This window comes from Malus domestica, chromosome 17, assembly GCF_042453785.1.
Source record: "Malus domestica chromosome 17, GDT2T_hap1".
In the NCBI taxonomy this organism is placed as follows: Eukaryota; Viridiplantae; Streptophyta; class Magnoliopsida; order Rosales; family Rosaceae; genus Malus; species Malus domestica.
Window position 1 is genome coordinate 4,190,776 of NC_091677.1, and position 20,729 is coordinate 4,211,504.

A 20,729-nucleotide genomic window follows, 5' to 3' on the forward strand; every position below is an offset into this window, starting at 1 on the left:
ATACTCCTAGTTTTCCAACACTTTTCGGCTGTTTGCGTGCATGGATGAGTAACCAGCTCAACAAACGTAAGTAGGAATATAAAACCATATATAGTTGGGGGTTTGAACCCGTTTCATCAAGACTTCAGCTCAACAACTATTCGGCTTGTGTTAGTTTACAAGGGTTAGTTGACAAAGCATAGTTGTCGAGCCCGTTTGATCAAAACTGAGTACAGAAAGCAAGACACGTACATATACGTACGGGGATGGGGATATGAACCCCGTTTGTGCTTACTTATGTGCATGTTTATTTACAAGGCATGGGGATATAAACCTCGTTTTCCTTGCTTTTGTGCATGTTTACATGGTATGGAGCTATGAAGGAATGAGAGATTAGAATGAATAGATACGTGAATAGATACGTGAAAGATTGAGTATGAGATATATATGTTCAAGTTCTATCCAAAAGTCAATTTTGTAATATTAAATATTAGGGTTAATCTCAATTTACTACTCTGAAGTTTTGTGATTTTCAACATTTCATACATCAAGTTTTTGTCGTCCCAGTCTGGTACCTAAAGTCATAATCTTAGACAATTTCATACATTCGTTAAGTTATCTGTTAAAATTTCTGTTAACTAATGACGTGGCGCTCACTTGGACAATGACTGGATGCCACATGTCAATATGGCCCACATGGATATTAAAAAAATAATAATTAAAATTAAAAAAAAAATTAAAATTTTAAAATTAAAACTAAACCTAAACCTAAACCTAAAACCAACCTCCCCGCACCTCTCCCCCTTTCTCTCTTCCACTCTCATATGTCCTCTACCACTATCCATACCCAAAGCAAAGAATGGAGGAGTGAGAGGCCAATGCGGACGCGACCAGGTCTAGGTTCAAGGTCCATGTAGTGAAAAATGCATACGCTGGAATTACGAGCAGCGACGCCAGGAGGATTTACAGAATGACGGAGAAGATTAGGGAGAAAAGGTTCGAACTTCTAAGAGTTTGGGATGAAGTAGTAGGCTAGGAGGTAGAGGGCGATGCAGATGGCGTCAGCGTTGAAGACCTAGAACGCGATTTGTGTTGTTGACAACCAGAACGACGACGGCTCGGGAAGATGGGATGGGATTTGATTCTTGATGGGGTTTGGAGGTGATGAAAGTTTGGTTTTGGATTTGATTTTTGGGGGTTCTGGAGGTGGGATGAGATTTGATTTTGGATTGGATTTGATTTTTTATTTTATTTTGAGGTCTGATGGGATCGATGTCGTCGAACGGTTGATGAACGGGGAAGGAGAAAAAAAAGGAGATTAACGGTTGATGCTTCCCCTTGCTGACGTCTGCTATTTGACGATGTGGAGAAGAAGACAGGGATGGCACGAGACTAAGTTTGGGGGTTTCAGAGCAGAGAAATGGTTCTGTGCTTTGGGTTCGAGTCTTTGGCAAAGGATGTTAAAGTTAATCCTTTGCTTCTGTTTTCTGTCTATTTTTTATGTCTTTAATGTAATTTGTAATGTTTTGGGTCCCTGATCTTTTGCCACATGTATGGCTTAGATTTGTGTAAAAGGGCTGACTGTTGTTTTTTTTCAGTCGACTCATTTCCTTATCAGTCGACCTATGTGCTAAGCCATAAATATCAGAAAATATCTCTGAATGAAAAGCACTCTGTTTTACAAAAGCTCTCTGCCTTCTTATCTCTCCCGTGCCCTGTTGCCTTCATATAAAGATTTCCATCTTTCTCATTCTTATTCAAGTTTTATTAATGATAAAGATGCTCTAAAATCCAACATGGTATCAGAGCCAATCTGATCAAAGAGTGGGGCATTTTTTTTATTCTCAAAAGGGGGAAAATTCTAAGTGAAACCCTAGAATCAAAATTTTCAAATTCATGGCTGGTTCTAGTAGCAGTGGAGAAATTCGAACTCCTATCTTCAGTGGAGTGAATTATGACTTCTGGAGGACAAAGTTGAAAACAATTTTTGTATCTCATGATTTGTGGAGTTTGATTGAAGATGGCTATGTAGTACCTCTAAGTACTGTGGTTTTGACAGAGGCTCAGACAAAGGAGCTGAAGGAAAACATCAAGAGAGATGCAAAAGCTCTTGGGGTCATCCAAAATGCTATCCCAGATGAAATTTTTCCAAAAATCTCAAATGAGACAAGTGCCAAATCAGCTTGGGATGTGCTGGAGAAAGTCTACAGAGGCTCTACTAAGGTAAGGCCTGTCAAACTCCAATCTTTGAGAAGAGATTTTGAGTACATAAGAATGAAAGATGATGAATTGCTAGATGATTACCTGAGTAGATTGTCTGAGATTATTAATCAAATGAAAAGCTATGGTGAAATCTTGTCTGATGAGAGAATAGTTCAGAAGTATCTAATTAGATTGCCAAGAAAGTACAACAACATAGTTTCAATCATAGAGGAGACTAAGGATTTGTCAACTTTGAGTGGTGAAGAATTGATTGGTTCTCTCAAAGGTTTTGCTCAGAGACTATCTAGGCATGACAACAATGATGTAGAAAATGTTTTCCAAACACTTACAGTGAATCCAAAAACTCAAGCTAGTTCAAGTTAAAGCAAAGCCAAGTCCAACAAGAATTGGAAAGGCAAAAACAAAGTGTGGGAAGGAAATGGTAATTTTTAAAAGAAGAAAAAGGTTGAGAATAGTTCATATGTTTCGAAGTGCAAAATTTGTGACAAAGCTCATTCTGGTGAATGTTGGTTCAAGGGAAAAGTGAAATGCCATAAATGTAGCAGATTCGGGCATATGCAAAATGATTGTACCTACAAAGATAATCAACTAGCTCACTACACCAAAGCAGAAGATGAAGAGACCAATATGTTTTATGTTGGTCATGATACAACCGTCCAAGAAGAAGCTAAAGTTTGGTTTGTGGACATCGGCTGTAGCAATCATATGACGACGAATAAGAACATTCTCCATAATGTTGACACTACAAACCTAACCCGAGTGAAGATGGGAAATGGGCAGCTAGTCAATACATTGGGAAGATGTACTATTGTTATGCATACGAAGAGTGGAAAAATGTTCATCAAGGATGTCATGTTAGTTCCTGATTTGAAGCAAAATTTGCTAAGTCTTGGACAACTCATTAAGCATGGCTACTACTTGTATTTTGGAGACAACACTTGCAAGATATATGATTGGAGGAATCGTGAACAACTCTTGGCTAAGATTGAGATGAGGAAGAGTAGAAGCTTTCCTCTTACAATTGAGTATGCAACTCAATCTGCACTCAAGATGGAAGTGCAAGAAGATTCAAAGCTATGGCATAAAAGGCTTGGCCACTTGAATTTTCAAAGTCTCAAGAAGTTATAAGAAAAAGAAATGGTGCATAGGTTGCCGAGTATCCAAGAAAATGAAGAAATCTGTGAAGGGTGTGCACTTGGGAAGCATCATAGAGATTCATTTCCACATGGTAAAGCTTGGAGAGCAAAAGCTCCATTGGAATTGATTCATATAGATGTTTGCGGACCCATGAAGTCCTCTACTCAAGTGGGAAACAAGTATTTCCTAATCTTTGTGGATGATTATTCCAGAATGACTTGGGTATACTTTCTAAGACGGAAATCAGAAGTGTTCTCAATCTTCAAAAAGTTTCAAGCTATGGTTGAGTGACAATCTGGTTATCTAATCAAAGTTCTTAGAAGTGACAGAGGATAAGAGTACACATCCACAGAATTTGATAAGTTTTGTCAAGATATTGGCTTGGAAAGACAGCTTATTGTCAGCTATACTCCACAGCAAAATGGAGTAGCTGAGAGGAAAAACAGAACCATAGTCGAAATGGCTAAGGCAATGTTGCATGACAAGGGAATGCCTCAATATTTTTGGGGCGAGGCAGTTAATACAGCGGTCTACTTAATGAATAGGCATCCAACAATGGCAGTTGAAGGTAAGACACCATTTGAGGCATGGAATGGAAAAAAGCCTTCTGTGAATCACTTGAGAGTGTTTGGGTCAATTTGCTTTGCTTATGTTCTGAAAGAACTAAGACAAAAACTTGATGAGTCAAGTGAAGAAAAGGGTACAGACTCTACAATTTAAAAATGAAGAAAGTTGTGGTTTGTAGAGATGTTCTCTTTAGTGAGAAATCTTCGTGGGATTGGAATCAAGCAACCATCCGAGATGAATCTGCACTAATAAGAATTGAAGAAGAAAATCAGCCAAATGAAGAGGAAATTGAGTTAGAAATTCCACAACTGTCACCTGAAAACAGTCATCAAGTTCACTCTCTCACACCTTCGAGTCCAAGTTTAATGCAGGTTCGGTTAAGGAGCTTAAATGAAGTCTATGAAAGCTGCAATTTTTGTGTTGTAGAACAGGAAAACTTTGATGATGCAGTGAAAGAAGATACATGGAAAGCTGCAATGCAAGAGGAGATCAATGCCATTGTGAAAAACAAGATATGGGAACTAGTGGACAGACCTTGTGACAACTCTGTCATTGGAGTAAAGTGGATTTATAAGACTAAGCTCAATCAAGATGGTTTCGTTCAAAGGAACAAAGCTAGATTGGTAGCAAAGGGTTATTCTCAGAAACCTGGGATTGATTTCCAAGAAACCTTTGCACCAGTAGCTAGGCATGAAACAATCAAAGGCCTTATTTCTGTAGCTACTTATAGGGGGTGGTTTCTACACCAACTTAATGTCAAGTTGGCTTTCCTAAATGGAGTCCTAAAAGAAGAGGTGTTCATTGATCAACCTCAAGGATTTGTTCTTAAAGGACAAGAGCACAAGGTGTACAAGCTTAAGAAGGCACTTTATGGTCTGAAACAAGCTCCGAGAGCATGGTATGGAGAGACTGACTCATATTTCAATGAAAGGGGTTTTCAAAGAAGTGAGAATGAACATGCCCTCTATGTCAAAATAGAAGGTACTTCAGATATCCTTATTGATTCCTTATATGTTGATGATTTGGTTTATACTGGAAGTAGTGATAAAATGATCTTGAATTTCAAGAATGACATGATGAGGAAATATGAGATGAGTGATCTAGGCATGTTGCATTATTATTTGGGAATTAGTATCATTCAATCAAATGATGGTATCTTTATTACTCAAAAGAAATATGCAAAAACACTTCTAGAAAAGTTCAAAATGGTTGGTTGCAAGCCTGTTGCAACACCTCTAGTTGTGAATGAAAAGTTTCAAAGAGAATATGGTAATGGTGATGCTGATGAATCTGTGTATAGAAGCCTAGTAGGGAGTTTGTTGTATTTGACAGCGACTAGACCCGATATTATGTGCTGCAAGCTTGTTGTCCAGATTTATGCACAAGCCTACTTGCATTCACTATGGAGCTGCAAAGAGGATCCTAAGATACATACAAGGTACACTTGACTTTGGTATTATGTATTAAAAGAATGTTAAGCCAAAATTGTATGGGTTCTGTGATAGTGATTGGGGAGGTAGTGTGGATGACTTGAAGAGCACATCTAACTATACTTTTACACTAGGGACTGTGTATTCTCTTGGGCATTTAAGAAACAAAAATCAGTTGCACTATCAATGGCAGAGGCTGAGTATGTGTCGGCTTCAATTGCAACTTCTCAAGCAGTGTGGCTGAGAAGAATTATGCAAGATTTTGATGAGAAACAAGAATCAGCAACTCATATCCTTTGTGACAACAAGTCAGTTATTGCCATGAGCAAGAATCCTATTTGTCATGGTAAATCAAAGCATATTGCTCTGAAGCATTACTACATCAGAGGTGTTGTGGAAGACAAGGAAGTGGAAGTGGTCTACTGCAAGACAGAAGATCAAGTTGCTGATATCTTCACCAAGGCATTACCAAAGGACAGATTCATCTACCTAAGAGAACTTTTGGGAGTGAAGCAGCAAAGCATTAAGATGGAGTTTTAAAGTTAATCCTTTGCTTCTGTTTTCTGTCTATTTTTGATGTCTTTTATGTAATTTATAATGTTTTGGGTCCCTGATCGTTTGCCACATGTATGGCTTAGATTTGTGTAAAAGGGCTGACTGTTGTCTTTTTTAGTCGACCCATTTCCTTATCAGTCGACCTATGTGCTGAGCCATAAATATCAGAAAATATCTCTGAATGAAAAGCACTCTATTTTACAAAAGCTCTCTGCCTTCTTATCTCTCCCGTGCCATGCTGCCTTCATATAAAGATTTCCATCTTTCTCATTCTTATTCAAGTTTTATTAATGATGAAGATGCTCTAAAATCCAACAAAGGATGGAAGCTTTCACGAATTGCAGAGAAAAACTGGATATGTGGCTTGGGGTTGAGAAATTTAGGGAGGAGATGGTTTGGTTTTGATGGTGCGATTGAGCGGTTAGGTAGAGATTTAGTTTTTTATTTTTATTTTTTTAATTTAATGGTTTTTTTTAAAAAATTTTAATATCCACATGGCCCATATTGACATGTTGCGTCCAATCATTGTCCAAGTGAGTACCACGTCATCAGTTAACAAAAGTTCTAACAAAAAACTTAACAAATGTATGAAATTGTCCAATAATTATGACTTTAGGTACCAGACTGGGACGACAAAAACTTAATGTATGAAATGTTGAAAACCACGAAACTTCAGGGTAGTAGACTGAAATTGATCCTAAATATTATTATGTAACAATTTTATTTTAATTAATTAAAAAAAGAGCAAGTTTTATTCATTTATGAGTTTGACTTTGTATTATGTACTTGCATACTACACCCCACACAAGCACATCACACCGACAACCTATCCATCTCTCATCGAAGCCAACAACTCCCTTTCTGATCTGGAATCTTGTATAATGTTACTGATATAGGTGAATGAGGTTGAGGTTTACTATAAATTCAATTAGCAATATGGGGAGTATCATAATTACTTATAAGCACATGCAAGGTCCTTCCACACATTAATATGAGATTCATTCTCAACACGCAACCTCACGTTTGACGAATTTTCAAGCCTAACACGTGGACAACACAACTCAGTTGACGTGGAGCACGTGTGGCCGTTGGGCTCACCCGTGGAACAACCTGCTCTGATACCATGAAGAAAGTTGGGGTTCCACCATAAAACCAATTGTAATATGAGGAGTAGCCCAACTACTAATTATAAGCATATGCAAAGTCCCTCCTCTCATCAATACGTGGGATTCATCTCCCCAATAGGGTGCTAGGCCCCAATAAAATTAAGGCCTAAGGGCTGATTTTATTCTACAATTCCATTCCATGTTGATGAAAAGTAGAAACAATTTCATGCATTCTATCTCAAAGGCTTACACGAGTTTTTATTCATTATATTCACACGTACATTATAGGAATCACAGATATAGGGCAGCTCCTAAACCATCACACAAAGCTAGCATAACGCGAAACGTATATATAGTACATATTAAGTTATTAACTATTAATTAAGTAGATCAAAAGGCAAGTGTATGTAGTAGAAGTCCTATAACTAATTACGGAAGCCCGTTCTTCTGATCGGATTCCTTGGCCAACTAGTCGTCAACATTCCTGACCTCGAAGAGCTCTTTCCAATCTGTTAAAGGCATTAATAAATGATGCACTTGCACCAATATTCATGAACAACTCTTTCAATTTGTCAAACACCTGAAGAAGCTGCTCAAGTTCTCTTTGATACAACCTTTTCAAAAAAACTGCAATTTCATGGTACGACTTTGTTACTGCAATCACATTACAATAATGCTCCATGCTGGCAAAGGCGAACCACCCCAAAGCTGGAACCATGATCAACAATTCTAAGGTTACGGCAAGAGTTCCCGACGAGAGGCTAATCTTATCCATGAACTCAGATAAATCTGGATTTTCACGAACTTGGAGGATCTTGACAGCCAATGAACCGATGAAAACCAAAACAGCAACAGTAAACGCCACTACCATGACGTATTCCGTGGAAAACAGAGATACTGCAGCAGCTCCTCCGTACCCAAGTTGGAGAAGCCCGGCTAGCGTGGTAATGGCAGAGATAATACACTTGTGAAATACATTTGAAAAACTTTGACGATAATGTTCCCGAGGCTCGCTTGTGCTATATTATAATTCTACGGTTAAATTTTTTTATTGGGTTAGAAGCATTTTCCTTATAGGTACATAGTGATAAACAATTTAGGCACAGCATGCAGAGGGGCGTTGGGTATGTGCAAAAGGTGCAGTGACGTAAGGTTCCGAATTTTTTAAGGGCCCTAAAATTTTTTATCCTCCCATATATTACATATGAGAATAAATTTCTAATAAAAAAGTTTTAAATTGAAAAGAAAAATCATCAATCATATGATTTTATCTATATTGCAATTGACTAAGTGAGCTTATATGGACACACACGACGCTGATATTCTCCAAACACCAAGGTAGACATGTGATGGCCAACACCCGAAGGTGACGAAGACATACTAATATGCACAAGAACCAATGAATATAAATAAAACTTATAAATTTAAATACAATAAATGTGCAACTTAGGAACTTGTTCAGAGCATACAACTAAACTAGAATACTAAAAAGAAATAATATAAAATTGAATGAACAAAGGAATGGGTCATACACCGAGAGGACTCGAAAATGCCAACGCGAGAGTGCCTTGACGCCAGAATTGTACACCTCGAATATAAGTCCTGAGGGGGCGCAAAACAAACATAAGTAGACCAAGTATATATATATATATATATATATATATATATATATATTACTGAATTAGTTATCAACATACTAATCCCCAAAGTTTGATGAAAACATCAACAGCATAATATGTAGTAGGTTTTTCCGAAAACCCTAGCATGCCATAAAACTTCTCATGAAACAGATCTTGTATATAGTGTGCTAACTAGTGGTATCAGTATCTCTCTTATGCACAAAACAGTACCCTACACACGCCCGCCCAAAGGCAATATAAGTCTCATCTTCCATATGCACATAACAGTGCCCTACACACGCCCGCCCAAAGGCAATATAAGTAACATCGCCCGAAGACATAACAGTGACCACTAGATACACACAAAACCATTGAATATAGTCTTTCCAAACATAGGTACATATATCTCAAAAGCATCTTCATAATATAAAGTCATTCATCATCTATACTATAAAGAAGTGTGTAAAAACATGTTCTAAATAGTATACCGTCATCCATTAGATATTCTACAAAGAACATGGGTTTGATAGAAAATATAGTATTCCAAAATATTCTAAGTAAGCATAATATGATAATCATATAAGTTAAATCCAATTCACTCATCAAACGTTTCATAAAAAGTAATCATTAAATCATGCTTTTCATGTATACATTTTTAATATTAAAACATGCATTTTAGAAGGGGTCCAATCACAAATACTTCGTCATCGAAGAGCCACACAAACTAGAGAAGACGGAAACACCACAATAAATGCACATATGCACATAAAGGGTCCAATTAATAAAACTATACTCAAAATATTTAATTTTGGAAAACGGACGTCATAAACGAATTCAGGACGTCGAAATTAGCCTAGGAGGGATCTTGGACAAAACCCGAAAAAGTCAACCCAAAAATCAACGTTGACAATCAACGATCAAAGTCAACGGTCAGCGTTGACAGAAGTCAAGAGGTCTGGGTCAACTGGCCAGTCAACTAGGCTGGGCCGAAAGCTAGTGGGCCGATTCCATGGCCCAAAGGCCTGTGTTTGGGTCTTAAGGATTTTGGGCTGGGTTATAAAGGGTTTTGGGTTAGGTTGAGTGGCGCGCGAGCCTTAGGTTGCATAGCCCACGGTCTGGGTTTGGAAGAGTCTTGACGTTTAAAATTAGGCTGGGTTCACTAAGGGTTTGGGCTCGCCAGCCTAACTTGAAGGCTTGGGCTAGTTTTGGAATGGGTTTGGGTCACCAGGTTGAGCTTGATCCGTTTTCAGGCCAATGAATTGGCCGGTTTCTGGGCACCACTTCAAACGCTCATAACTTCTTCGTTACTCAACCAAACCAAGTGATCCAAAAATTAAAGTTGTAGTACTCGACGAGATGAAGAGATTGATACCCTGCACGCCAGCCAACTCGCCTTATTTTGGCTGGAAAACGCCTCGAAAAGGGCTGTGCTCGCCCTAAAACTGGTTTTTTGGCCTAAGGTTTGGGCAATTTTCAAAGATTTGTAACTTCTTCGTTATTAACCAAATTGAGTGATTCAAAAGCCAAAATGTAGTTAGTAATGTGGAAAAGAGATTCATACCAAGTGGGGACCGAGTGGTAGCCAAAGTTGGCCGGAAAATGGCCTGAAAGATAGCCAAACGGCCACAGCCTGGAAATTTCCAGATTTGCACAGTGACTTTCCTTGAGCATTTCCGAGTTCCTACACCACCAAAATCACCCAAAAACTTACTAATCGTGAACCTAGACACGACCTACAACTATAGGGGCAAATTTTGAGGCTTACCTTCGTCGGAAATGGCGAGAAATGGCCGGAGAAGTTCCTTGAACAGTGCAGCTCGGGGGTGAGTTTTTGAATGGTTTTTCTTCTATTTTCTTGGTTCAAGAACTCGTAGGATTATGAGGGAAGGTTGTGATGTAGTCTAGGTTGTTGTGTGTTGTTTGAGTGAAAACCCTCTAGGAGGGTTGGTTTTTAAGAGAGGAAGGAGAGGGCCGAGAGTGAGGGAGAGAGTTTGTGAGAAAGAGTTACAAAATCAGAAAAAAAAAAAAAAAGAGGGAGAACCGGGGGACCAAAATCAGGGGTGGGCCCTAGGGCACACCATTTAACACCAAAAGCAATATTTTACACAAATGAAATCCAACCAAAGTGAAAATACGAAAATGCCTTTCTGTTCCGTAAATTCTGAAATGGGTTGTTACATATACAGTTATACTTAATATATTAATTTTCTACTTTTATTTAGCAATAAAAAACTTGTGTATTACTTTCTTCCACAAATACAAACGTATTTCCATATCTCTCTTTCAGTTGTGCCCTATTTTTTCATAGATGAACCTAAATCATGATTTTATGTTAGAGATTATTCAGTTAGTAAGAGTGAGATGCTGATTTCAATTAAGTTTGAATATTGATAGTTGAGCTTTGTATAAATATATTGTTCCAAAAAAAAATTAAATAAGGAGGGCCTTTTTATTAAATTCGCACAGGCCCCCAAAATATCAGAGACAACCCTGGTAGCATGGTTCACCCTATCATCATTGACATGTTCTCAACTTAAGCACATATTATTAGGTGTGGGGTTTTATCATAAAAAGCCTCAGTGATGTTAGAAGTGAAATCTCCAGTATTTCTAATGTGAGACTCTGACATATAATTTAAATAATAGTGATGGCCTCGCTTGTACAGAAATAGACGTAAATCATACTATTATATGGAAAACTTACTTACGAGTGCGTTAATATTGTATGTCTAATTACATGGATTGAAGAAAGCAAATGCTAAAAATTTGGAACTTTCTACTTATTTTTGTGAAAGAAAAAAAATTTGTACTTACTTTTTGTAATTAAACATTTTTCTAATGGAGTGGATGCAAGTATTTTTGTAATCAAAATAGTCTCAGATTCAATGTAACTGAAAAGTTCATGGCCGCAAAGGCTACTTTGCACCAAATACTACAAGGGTGATCTTGGGAAAATAATTGTTCATGACCAAAAGTAGTAGTAGTTTCAAGTATATAAGAGCAGCTAAGAAGTAAGAAGCTAGATAGGATGTACATTCGCATGATGAGATGAAGATGAAGGCAGAAAGCTCAAATACCCATGAATGAAGCAAGTTTTTTATCCAAAAATCAGAGCTTCGAAGGAGTCTATAGTTAGCAAGTTCTTGGTGATGGCGATGAAGAAAACCCAAAAGGCAGTGATAAGAATTTGTGAAATCAATCGACGGAGAGAGAATTTGAAGAAGAAGGAATACTTTCAATTGGAGAAGAAGATGGCCGCACAAGCAGATTGCAAGAGAAAGAGAAAGAACGATGAAATTCTATTTTAGCGTTTTTGAGAACCGGACTAAATAATACATAGGTTTTTGAGCAAAGAAGTTATACGGCGTGAGTTGTATAGAATGGGCAGGCCCTGATAAATTAACCGGTGGCTATTTAATACGTAGTAACACCAAACACCTGATTCATCTTAAATAGTCATATCCGATGTCTAATATGGCATGTCAAACGAGACCTAGTTAAGAAGCTTTTATATATAGCAAGGCAAATAAAAAAGGCGTTTATATAGGAGACAAGTAGTGTTGATATGATTTATGAGGTTAGTAATTTAGTTGCCAGCAAGAGTTTTAGTCGTTTGTTTGTATTAGATGCGACGTGAACATGCGTTTAAAATTGGTGTAATCACCATGTCATAAAATTGGCGACCGGCTCACTCCCAACTCAACTCACTCTGAAGTGTGAATGCGTTTCTGGTTGGACTATGAAGCTGCAATTAGGGATCATGAAGCTGCAATTTGGGATTGGTTTATATATGATGGATATACCCAAGGGTCCATCATCCTAGCTAGGGGTAGAATTTTTTGCTAAATTATCATACCAATCGTACCATATATTTTTGGTACAGTAATGGTATTCAAAACCATTACCAATAATATACCGTACCGTACCACTACTGTTAATATTATATCATATATATTCATTTATATATAATTATGTATTATTATCATTATATATGCACTTTATATTTTTTTCCTAATCATTTATCCAATCATCTCACCCTCTAACCTCTACTTTCCCAATAAAAAAAACCTAAGCCTTCTTGCACTACAACTCTTCATCTTTTCACTCATCTAGCCATCGATTTCATCTCTATTGGTCCAATTTTGGCGACTCTCTCTCTCCGGAGTCCATCTCATCTTCTCCTTCATCAAATTGGAATGTCTTTCTCCATGGCTTTGTCTATCAAGTTAATTTTTGTACAATTTTAAAGAATGTAGAGATGGAATTTAGGAATCTTTGTACTATTTTTTTTAGGGATATGGGTTCTTTCAGCAATTCTTCCATTTATTTACTTCTTGTTTCTTAAATGAATCTCTATAAAATTCTCATAATTAAATAAAAAAGTTTTAAAAACCCAAGGGGAGTGGCCAAAACACGTTTGGACCTTGAATTGGGTTGGAAAAAAATATCAAATTTTGGCCCAAAACAAAGTGGTAATTACCATTACCATACCATGTCAACCGAACTATTTAGCATGCCAAAATTCGGTATACCGAAAGTTTGACACGGTAATAGTAATAGGTTTTGTCATACCAAAAATTTGGTATGGTAATTGGTACATGGGTTTTGGTAGGGTGATCTTATCAATACCACCCCTAATCCTAGCTACATAGTCTGCTCCTTTGTTGACCAAAAAGCTTTGAGAACAGAGGTCCCTTTATTTGTGTACAAGTTAGTAAGCCTGATTAATAATCTAATAATCTCGTTTTCTTGATTTTGCAAACTGTGGAGTGACGGATAATATTTTGTTTGCGGTTTGATTTATTTTTGCTAATAGTGACTTCTTTGACTTTCTAATACTAAAATCTAATTTTGAAAATATTAAATAAATATACTACCATCGAATCAATATACCCTTCTAAATGAGAGCAACGAGAACAATTTTCATAACACGAGTATACAATCATTTTATGATGTAAAATGTCACGATGACAATATATTTCTGCTATGAAAGTCTTCATTCTAAAAAATATTCTAATTGACCCCTATTTATGAATTTATGAGAAGAAATACTATATGTTGTAAAAAGTTCGATAATCTACTCTTAGTTCACGTTCTTGTCTAAACTACAATTGTATCATTCATTTTGATATTAAAGAACAGTAATATGGTATTCCAAACTACTCCAATTAACGAGAAGAAATTGAACACAGTGCGGCAATTAAAACAAATTTTGTATTGTAGTCCATACCTACTCTATATATATCAAACTAAAAAAAAGTATAGAATCGAACACACAACATTGATCGGATTAAGTATTTGATGTTTTCACCTTTACTCTTTGGTTATAGGCATTGGTTTTGATATGACAGTTGTATTTGGCCCAACTGGTCTCCAGGAAAGGGTCCAAGAGAACGAAATTTCTTTCGATGCCATTTCGAAGAAAGCTATTTCTGGTTAATTAGTACAACATTCCGACAAAATAAATCTCTAGTTGGAAGTACCCTTTAAACAATAAGACGCGATAAACCAGCTGAAGTTGTTTTTGTTTTCTCATTGTGTTTTGATGTACCTTACAACATCAGTTACTAATATTGTGAGATTATGGCTTGATCTGCATCTGATTTGTCTCAACTGAATGCATCTTTGCCTCTAATCTGATCTTGGAAATGAAGGTTTAACTATGGTAGTACCTGAAACTTCTTCCATGTGTCGATGAGAGCAGCGAGACTCTTTGTAGAACTACCGTCATCTCCAACCGCCCTTCTAGCCTCGTCTCTAATGTGCAATGCTTGCAACTTCAACAAATCGTTTCCCATTATCTCACTAACCGTCTGTGCAATGTCCTCTGCTTTCACCACCGTCTCCCTATCACCCCAACCCCAACTCTTATCCCACGTTCCGAGTCCAATTCTCTCCACCAAATCCGCATTGACTTTCTGATCCCCATGTTGCGGCCATGCTAATACGCGCACACCGTTCCAGAGAGCCTCAGACAAAGAGTTCCAGCCACAGTGACTTAAAAACCCACCGATGGCCGGATGGCTCAATATCTCCTCCTGGTTCAGCCAGTTCTTCACTGCCAATCCATTTTTCTTCACCCTCTCCAATAATCCCTCTCCAAGCACCTCAGTCAGTTTCTCGTCATCTTCGATGTCAACTTTCTTATCCTTCACCGCCCACAGAAACCTGCAACCGCTCCTCACCAAGCCATCACCCAACTCTCTAATTTGCTCCCTGGACATGGCAGTCCTGCTCCCAAAGCTGACATAGAGCACTGACCCAGTTGCTTGATCATTAAGCCATTGCAGTTGTTGGCTTGTCTCGAAGAAACATGGCGCTAGCGGTCCAATGGAAATTACTGACGGTAGTTTTCTCAATACTTTGCCTTCATTTAGTGCTGCCAAAGTCTCACTCTCTATACTTTCACATGTGTTCACCAAAATTCCGCTTGATTCTGTCATTTTCTTACCATTCTCTATGAAAAAGGTCTTCAGCAAATTGTTACTTTCCTGCAGCAGTGGTGGAGGGATCCGTGATTTTGGTATTGGCCCCAAACCCGGAACTTGGAGATCATCTTTTATAGTGTGATTAGGGCCAAGCATGGTGTGGAAGGACACATAAAGTGTCAACATTTTGGCAGATGATGTGAAGAAAATGTAGTTTGGAAGTCCGAGAGAATCGGTTATAGGAAGAACCGTGGAGGTGAAGCTCATGTCTGTGATCATAGCGGAGAGAGGTGGAGAGAGTGAAGATAGAAGAGGAGAGAGCAGGTGAGAAGAGCGGCGAATCAATTCAAAATGGTAGTAAAAAGGGTCTTCGGAATTGGCACAGGACTCGTCCAGTGGAAGGAGATGAAGTTGCTTTCGAGTAATTTGTGGGAAGGCCATGAGAAAGTTTGACAAACTCTGTGACTCAGCAAGTGAGACGGTTGGATTTGGAGTGATGAAAGTGACACAAACATCATGTGATGCTAGTAACGCTGCAAGCCGAAGGAAGGGCGTGAGATGACCCATTCCGGCACTTGGAAGGAGAGCTACATGAGGGACTCGTAGATCACCGGAATCTGACATTTTAATGGAAAATGATGGTTTGCTAAGGGAAAGTAGATTAGCTTTAGAGCAGGGCATATTTCATATTTGTACTGATGAAGGCTGAGGCAGGTGCACTGAATGTACATGTGTAGTCAAATGACTCACGTCTATGACCAAAAGATGGTTTGAATATGCATATGCTTAGTCAAATGGGCCACGTCTAGCAGGAAAGGACAAGTAAATATCTAAGTTTTCTTGGATGCCAAGAAAGTTTGAACTAGTAAATTAGAAAAGCGACCTACTCAGTTTTTTGCCACAATACTCAGCTAAAAGATTTTAGTTTTAGGAGGTAATCTTAATTTTCAAATTTTTGCTAAGCCAACATCCATACATCTAGGCTCAAATTTTACTTGAAGACGTGATGCAGTTTTAATAGAAAATTATAGCCAAAGGAGGTGGTCTCTGCAAAAATTGATCTTCAGTGTCAAAAAGTGGTAAATTATTTGTAGAAATAGATTTAGAAACATCTATAAGGACAACACGATTTAACTCGTAATCTCAAAAGATCACACACGGTGATGTCAAAACAAAAAATATTTTGCTTGATAAGAAATCTTAAAATATTTGATTGGTGTTGCTCATATTGAAGCTGAGAACACAACGGAAATGACTGGTGAAATTGGTATACCCTTCGATAAAATGATGCTAGAGATTCTAGATCTTTTAAAATAGAAGATTGTTATGCTCGTAAATTCGCTATTATATATATAATAATTCTCCTTGTTTACATCTTTGTCTTACTCTTCTATATAGGTTTTACATTATATTTGTGTTTTTGTAGGTTGTAACAAGTAAAGAGTGCAAAATGAGCTAAAAAGGCTTTTATAATCCTATGTCCTTTTTATTAGCAGTTTTAACCAGTTGAAGAAAGCCAAAAAGTCTGAGAGAAAGTAAATTAAAAGTCTTTTTAATATAATGAGACTTTAAAGCTCATTAAGCTTGATAAGGAAAAGAAGGCTAATTGCCTTGTCGGTTACAACTAGAAGGGGAATGAAGGAGGATCCCTAATCAGACCAGCAGAAGGGAAGTGAGATACAAAAAAACAGAAATACAAAAGAGAAAAAAAAGATAGGCAGCAACAGCCACCAAAAAAGAGGAGGCAACCACGACAGAAGGGAGAAAAAGGAAGGACCAATGCACCGTTCTACAATTCGTCATCGAAGAGTTTCTTCTTCTCCTTTTACTTTCTGTTTTGTTTGTCTTTGCTGTCTATTTACATTATGAGTAACTAAATTTCATAGTTGGGACTTGGTTGAAGTCCTAATCATGTTTCCTTGAGTATTTTTGATACACTTTTGTTACAAGATAATTTGTTGATGCTTTAGTGATTAATTTCAGTTTTAATTCCAATCTTATTGAGTTATTTTATGATTGATCACCATGGAATAACTTTGTAATTGAGTTTGTTACATGGGTAAATTTGGATGATCGAGTCTTGTACCCATACCGAGTAACAAGAGAACTAGTTACAGTTCTTGGAATTAATTATCACAAATAACCGGAATAGATACCATGTTCTAGGATTCATGTGTTTGTCGATGTCCATTGTATTATGCTTTCTCGGAGTGTAACTTAGTAGACACCATGCTAAATACTTCGAGAATGAAAAGAGTTAGTGTAGACACTCATGCCTAATTCGTTGTTTAGGGAAATCAATAGCTTAAAGAGTAGATACCATGCATTTAGATTGACAAACGTAAAGCATCAAAATTTGTTTTGTATCATAGTGTGTATCAGTTGTTTAGGTGAAAAAGGTTAGAGATGGAAGTCAAAGTCCTAACCGTTCAAACATCGTTTTCAAAACTCTTATTGCCAATTACTTTTATTTGCCTATGTTCTTTATATTGTGCTTTTATACTTAAACTTAAGACATCTTAAACTATTTTGTTAAACCTTTACTTGCATATTTGCTAGTTTTGTGAATTAATTAATTTAAATTGTTAGGAATCATACTCTAGATACATATTAGTGCAATCCTCATGGGAATGATCTCGTACTTGCTTTCTATATTATGTGTTTGATCTTGTGCACTTGTGAGTTTAAAATGTGCAATTAGTAGCTTAATATTTAGGTTGCTAAATGCATAACAAAGATTGATAAGATGTGATGACTATAGCTTTGACATGTTGCGACATGCCTTACCAAAACCTTAACTTTGCTAATGTATTACTTGAAGTTTCTTGACAAAGTTACCAGCCATGAATCCCCAGATGTTGGCCAAGTCCTTTAGGAAACATCATGAGTAGGTCCTGGGATGTAAGTGTATATAAACGTCCTGAAATCGGCAATGTGTTGATCATACATTCAAGAATAAGGTGATCAAATTTGGGATATTCTGCAAGAAAGATTCAGTTGAGGCAATTGTTAGGAACTAATTGGACAAAATTACCATGTTTATGCAACTATTTTCGTAATTTCCCTAAAACCACCCAGCCAACGATTGAAAATGAACCATTCTTGATTCCAACTACGTACCATAATCCCTTCACAGGTGGTAAGGATTTCAACGTTAGCATCAATTAGTGTAGTTATTTACCGTATATACATGAAAACTAACTTTGTATGGCTATGTTAGCTTTGAAATGATTACCGGAAAAGACGAGAACTTTTCGTTTGGTATTATACAAGAAATGGGGATGAGTCTTGAGATGCACTTTCAAGTTTGTATGGAAATTCTTTCTGCTCTTATTACTCATTTGGGCTTCACAATTATCTTGAACAAAATCGTCACACCAACTATGTGACAAACGCATATTAATTTTTACACATTGTTTACATGACACAATTTTACAACGAAAAACTATGATTCTCATTATTAAAAAGGCGATGACACATCAACAATCAGTTCCATAGCCCAACTACAACATATTATATCGAATTTGAGATTGAAAAGTTACATGAAACTTCAACTTAAGAACATAAATTTCAAGGATATATTAGTTCTTCTGCATCAAATATTCCAAAACTTCATTGAGCACCTTCTCAGATTTCCCACCAATGGCAGTAGCCTTCTTAGCCTCTTCCCCCACCTTCCTAGCCAAACCCCTCAGCTTCTTATCCTCCATCAACTCAACAATCTTCCTCCCTATCGCTTCCCCACACACCACCCCTCCAAGCCCCCAACTCCAACTCCTCTCCCATATTCCCAACCCCGCCGTCTCCACCACCTCCGCATTCACGCTCTGATCCCCATGCTGCGGCCACGCCAGCACCGGTACCCCTTTTCGCGCTGCCTCCATAACCGAATTCCAACGGCTGCGTGCTCGAGAATGTCCTGCTGGCTCACCCACCCCTTCATTACTACTCCCCTGCCTTTTGTCCTGTCCAAAAACGGCTCCCCAAGCAGGACTTTCAGATCTTCCTTGTCGTCTTTGTCGACCTTACTTGTTTTGAGCACCCACAAAAACCTATATCCGCTCCTTTCCAACCCATTTGCGAGCTCTTTAATCTGCTCATTGGACATGGCTGTTCTGCTTCCGAAACTCACGTAAACTACTGACTGTGCCGGCTGGCTGTCTAGCCATGACAGATAGTTTCCATCTTCATCCTGCTCTTTCTTGGCCTCGAAGGTATCTAACGGTCCTATCGGAAGAAACGGTGGGAGATTTTCTAAAACTCTCCCACTATTTATAGCTGCTAGAGTATCCGGTTCGAAATCTTCAAAAGTGTTCATTAGGATCCCTTTGGATTTGGAAAAAGCTCGAGAATTTGTGATGAGTAGTGATGTGAAAAAATGATTAGGGTTTTTATATGAAGGAGGAATGCTTCCTATAGGCAATGGAGCGATTCCGGGGACGTTGACTTCTTTCAGATCGGTTGCAAAACAGGAAGGGTTCGATAGAAGGGTTGGGAGGTAGGCCATGAGGCAGGAAAATCTACATGAGCCGGTAAAGATGATGTAGTTGGGGACGCCGAGGTCGGCGGCGACTGGGGTAATAGTAGAAGCCACTACAAAGTCGGAAAATATAGCTGAGACGGGCGAGGATGAGGCGGCAAGCAAAGGGTAGAGAAGGTGGACGGAGCGGGTGGTGGCTTCGAATTGGAGGAAGAAAGGATCGTCGGTGGTGGGATCGGGGGAGGAAATGGCTTGGAACTCAACGTGGTTGACTTTTGGATGTTGGGATAGGAAGAAGGAAATGTGGGCGGACTCAGCGGCCGAGACAGAAGGACGGGCGGTGATTAAGCTGACGATGCAGTTTCGAGAGGAGAGCATGGCGGCGATACCGAGGAAGGGGGTCAAATGTCCCATTCCAGCACTAGGCAATAGGGCTATGTGAGGAGGAGGAGGAACTGTGGGGTTTGACATGGTTGTGCAAAAGAAGCAAGGATGCCAGAAAAGTAGCGATTAACAATGAATCCTTAAATCTATCAGAAAAAAGAAGCACGTCACATCTGATCACTTGATAGCGTTGTTATTATTTTAGGACAGACATCCCAGCCGGATCTTCTCCACCAAGTCCTAAGGATCTGAAGATCTGGACTCTTGAAATTTGAATTAACGGTTATAATTATTATCTCTTTTAAAAAGATCATTCTGTTTGTAGTCGTTTGATTAAATTTTAATGATCCGGATCTCCGAGTCCGTATGATTTAATGGGTGAGATCCGGCTGTCCATTATTTTATAGCCATCATTTGGAAAATGAATAGGTTGTCGGTCATGATTCACCAAACCTTGAAACTATAAAGACTTTAGATGATGGAATGCTTCAATATTTTCAACAATGCTTTATTTTAAAGGAAAACTAATGAAAAGGGATTGAAAATTTTGAGTTTTAATGATAAGGACAAAATAAATGGTAAAGTGAATAGTATCAAGATTGATTTTTTAGTGTAAAAATGTGGTTTTTCGTTAAAGTGAACAGTACTTGGTGCTTTTCATTAAAGTTCTCTTCTTAAACTAGTATAATATTAAAAGAAAGATCAAACTCGGGTATAAATGCGTGCTTATTGATCTACTGACTTAATGTACATTTGTAATCTATAGCTTTTCATTTGATACTATATAAACGTATAACGCACATCTACTAGCTCATACGAAGT

General features: G+C 37.9%; 2 protein-coding genes and 1 pseudogene across 2 annotated transcripts; 1 reads left to right on the forward strand and 2 right to left on the reverse strand.

Annotated features, from left to right (window-relative positions):
- The first annotated feature begins 1,875 nt into the window (after positions 1–1,875).
- Positions 1,876–2,565, forward strand: LOC139193646 (uncharacterized). Its single transcript, XM_070817086.1, has one exon. The coding sequence runs from the start codon at positions 1,876–1,878 to the stop codon at positions 2,563–2,565; it is 690 nt and encodes a 229-aa protein (XP_070673187.1).
- An 11,554-nt stretch (positions 2,566–14,119) lies between these two features.
- Positions 14,120–15,747, reverse strand: LOC103410171 (UDP-glycosyltransferase 708G1-like). The gene has a single exon (XM_029097448.2). It carries the CDS (start codon positions 15,722–15,724, stop codon positions 14,276–14,278), a length of 1,449 nt encoding a protein of 482 aa, XP_028953281.2. The 5' UTR covers positions 15,725–15,747; the 3' UTR covers positions 14,120–14,275.
- Positions 15,748–18,397: 2,650 nt separating this feature from the next.
- On the reverse strand, positions 18,398–20,132 carry LOC103417071 (UDP-glycosyltransferase 13-like; annotated as a pseudogene).
- Positions 20,133–20,729: the final 597 nt, after the last annotated feature.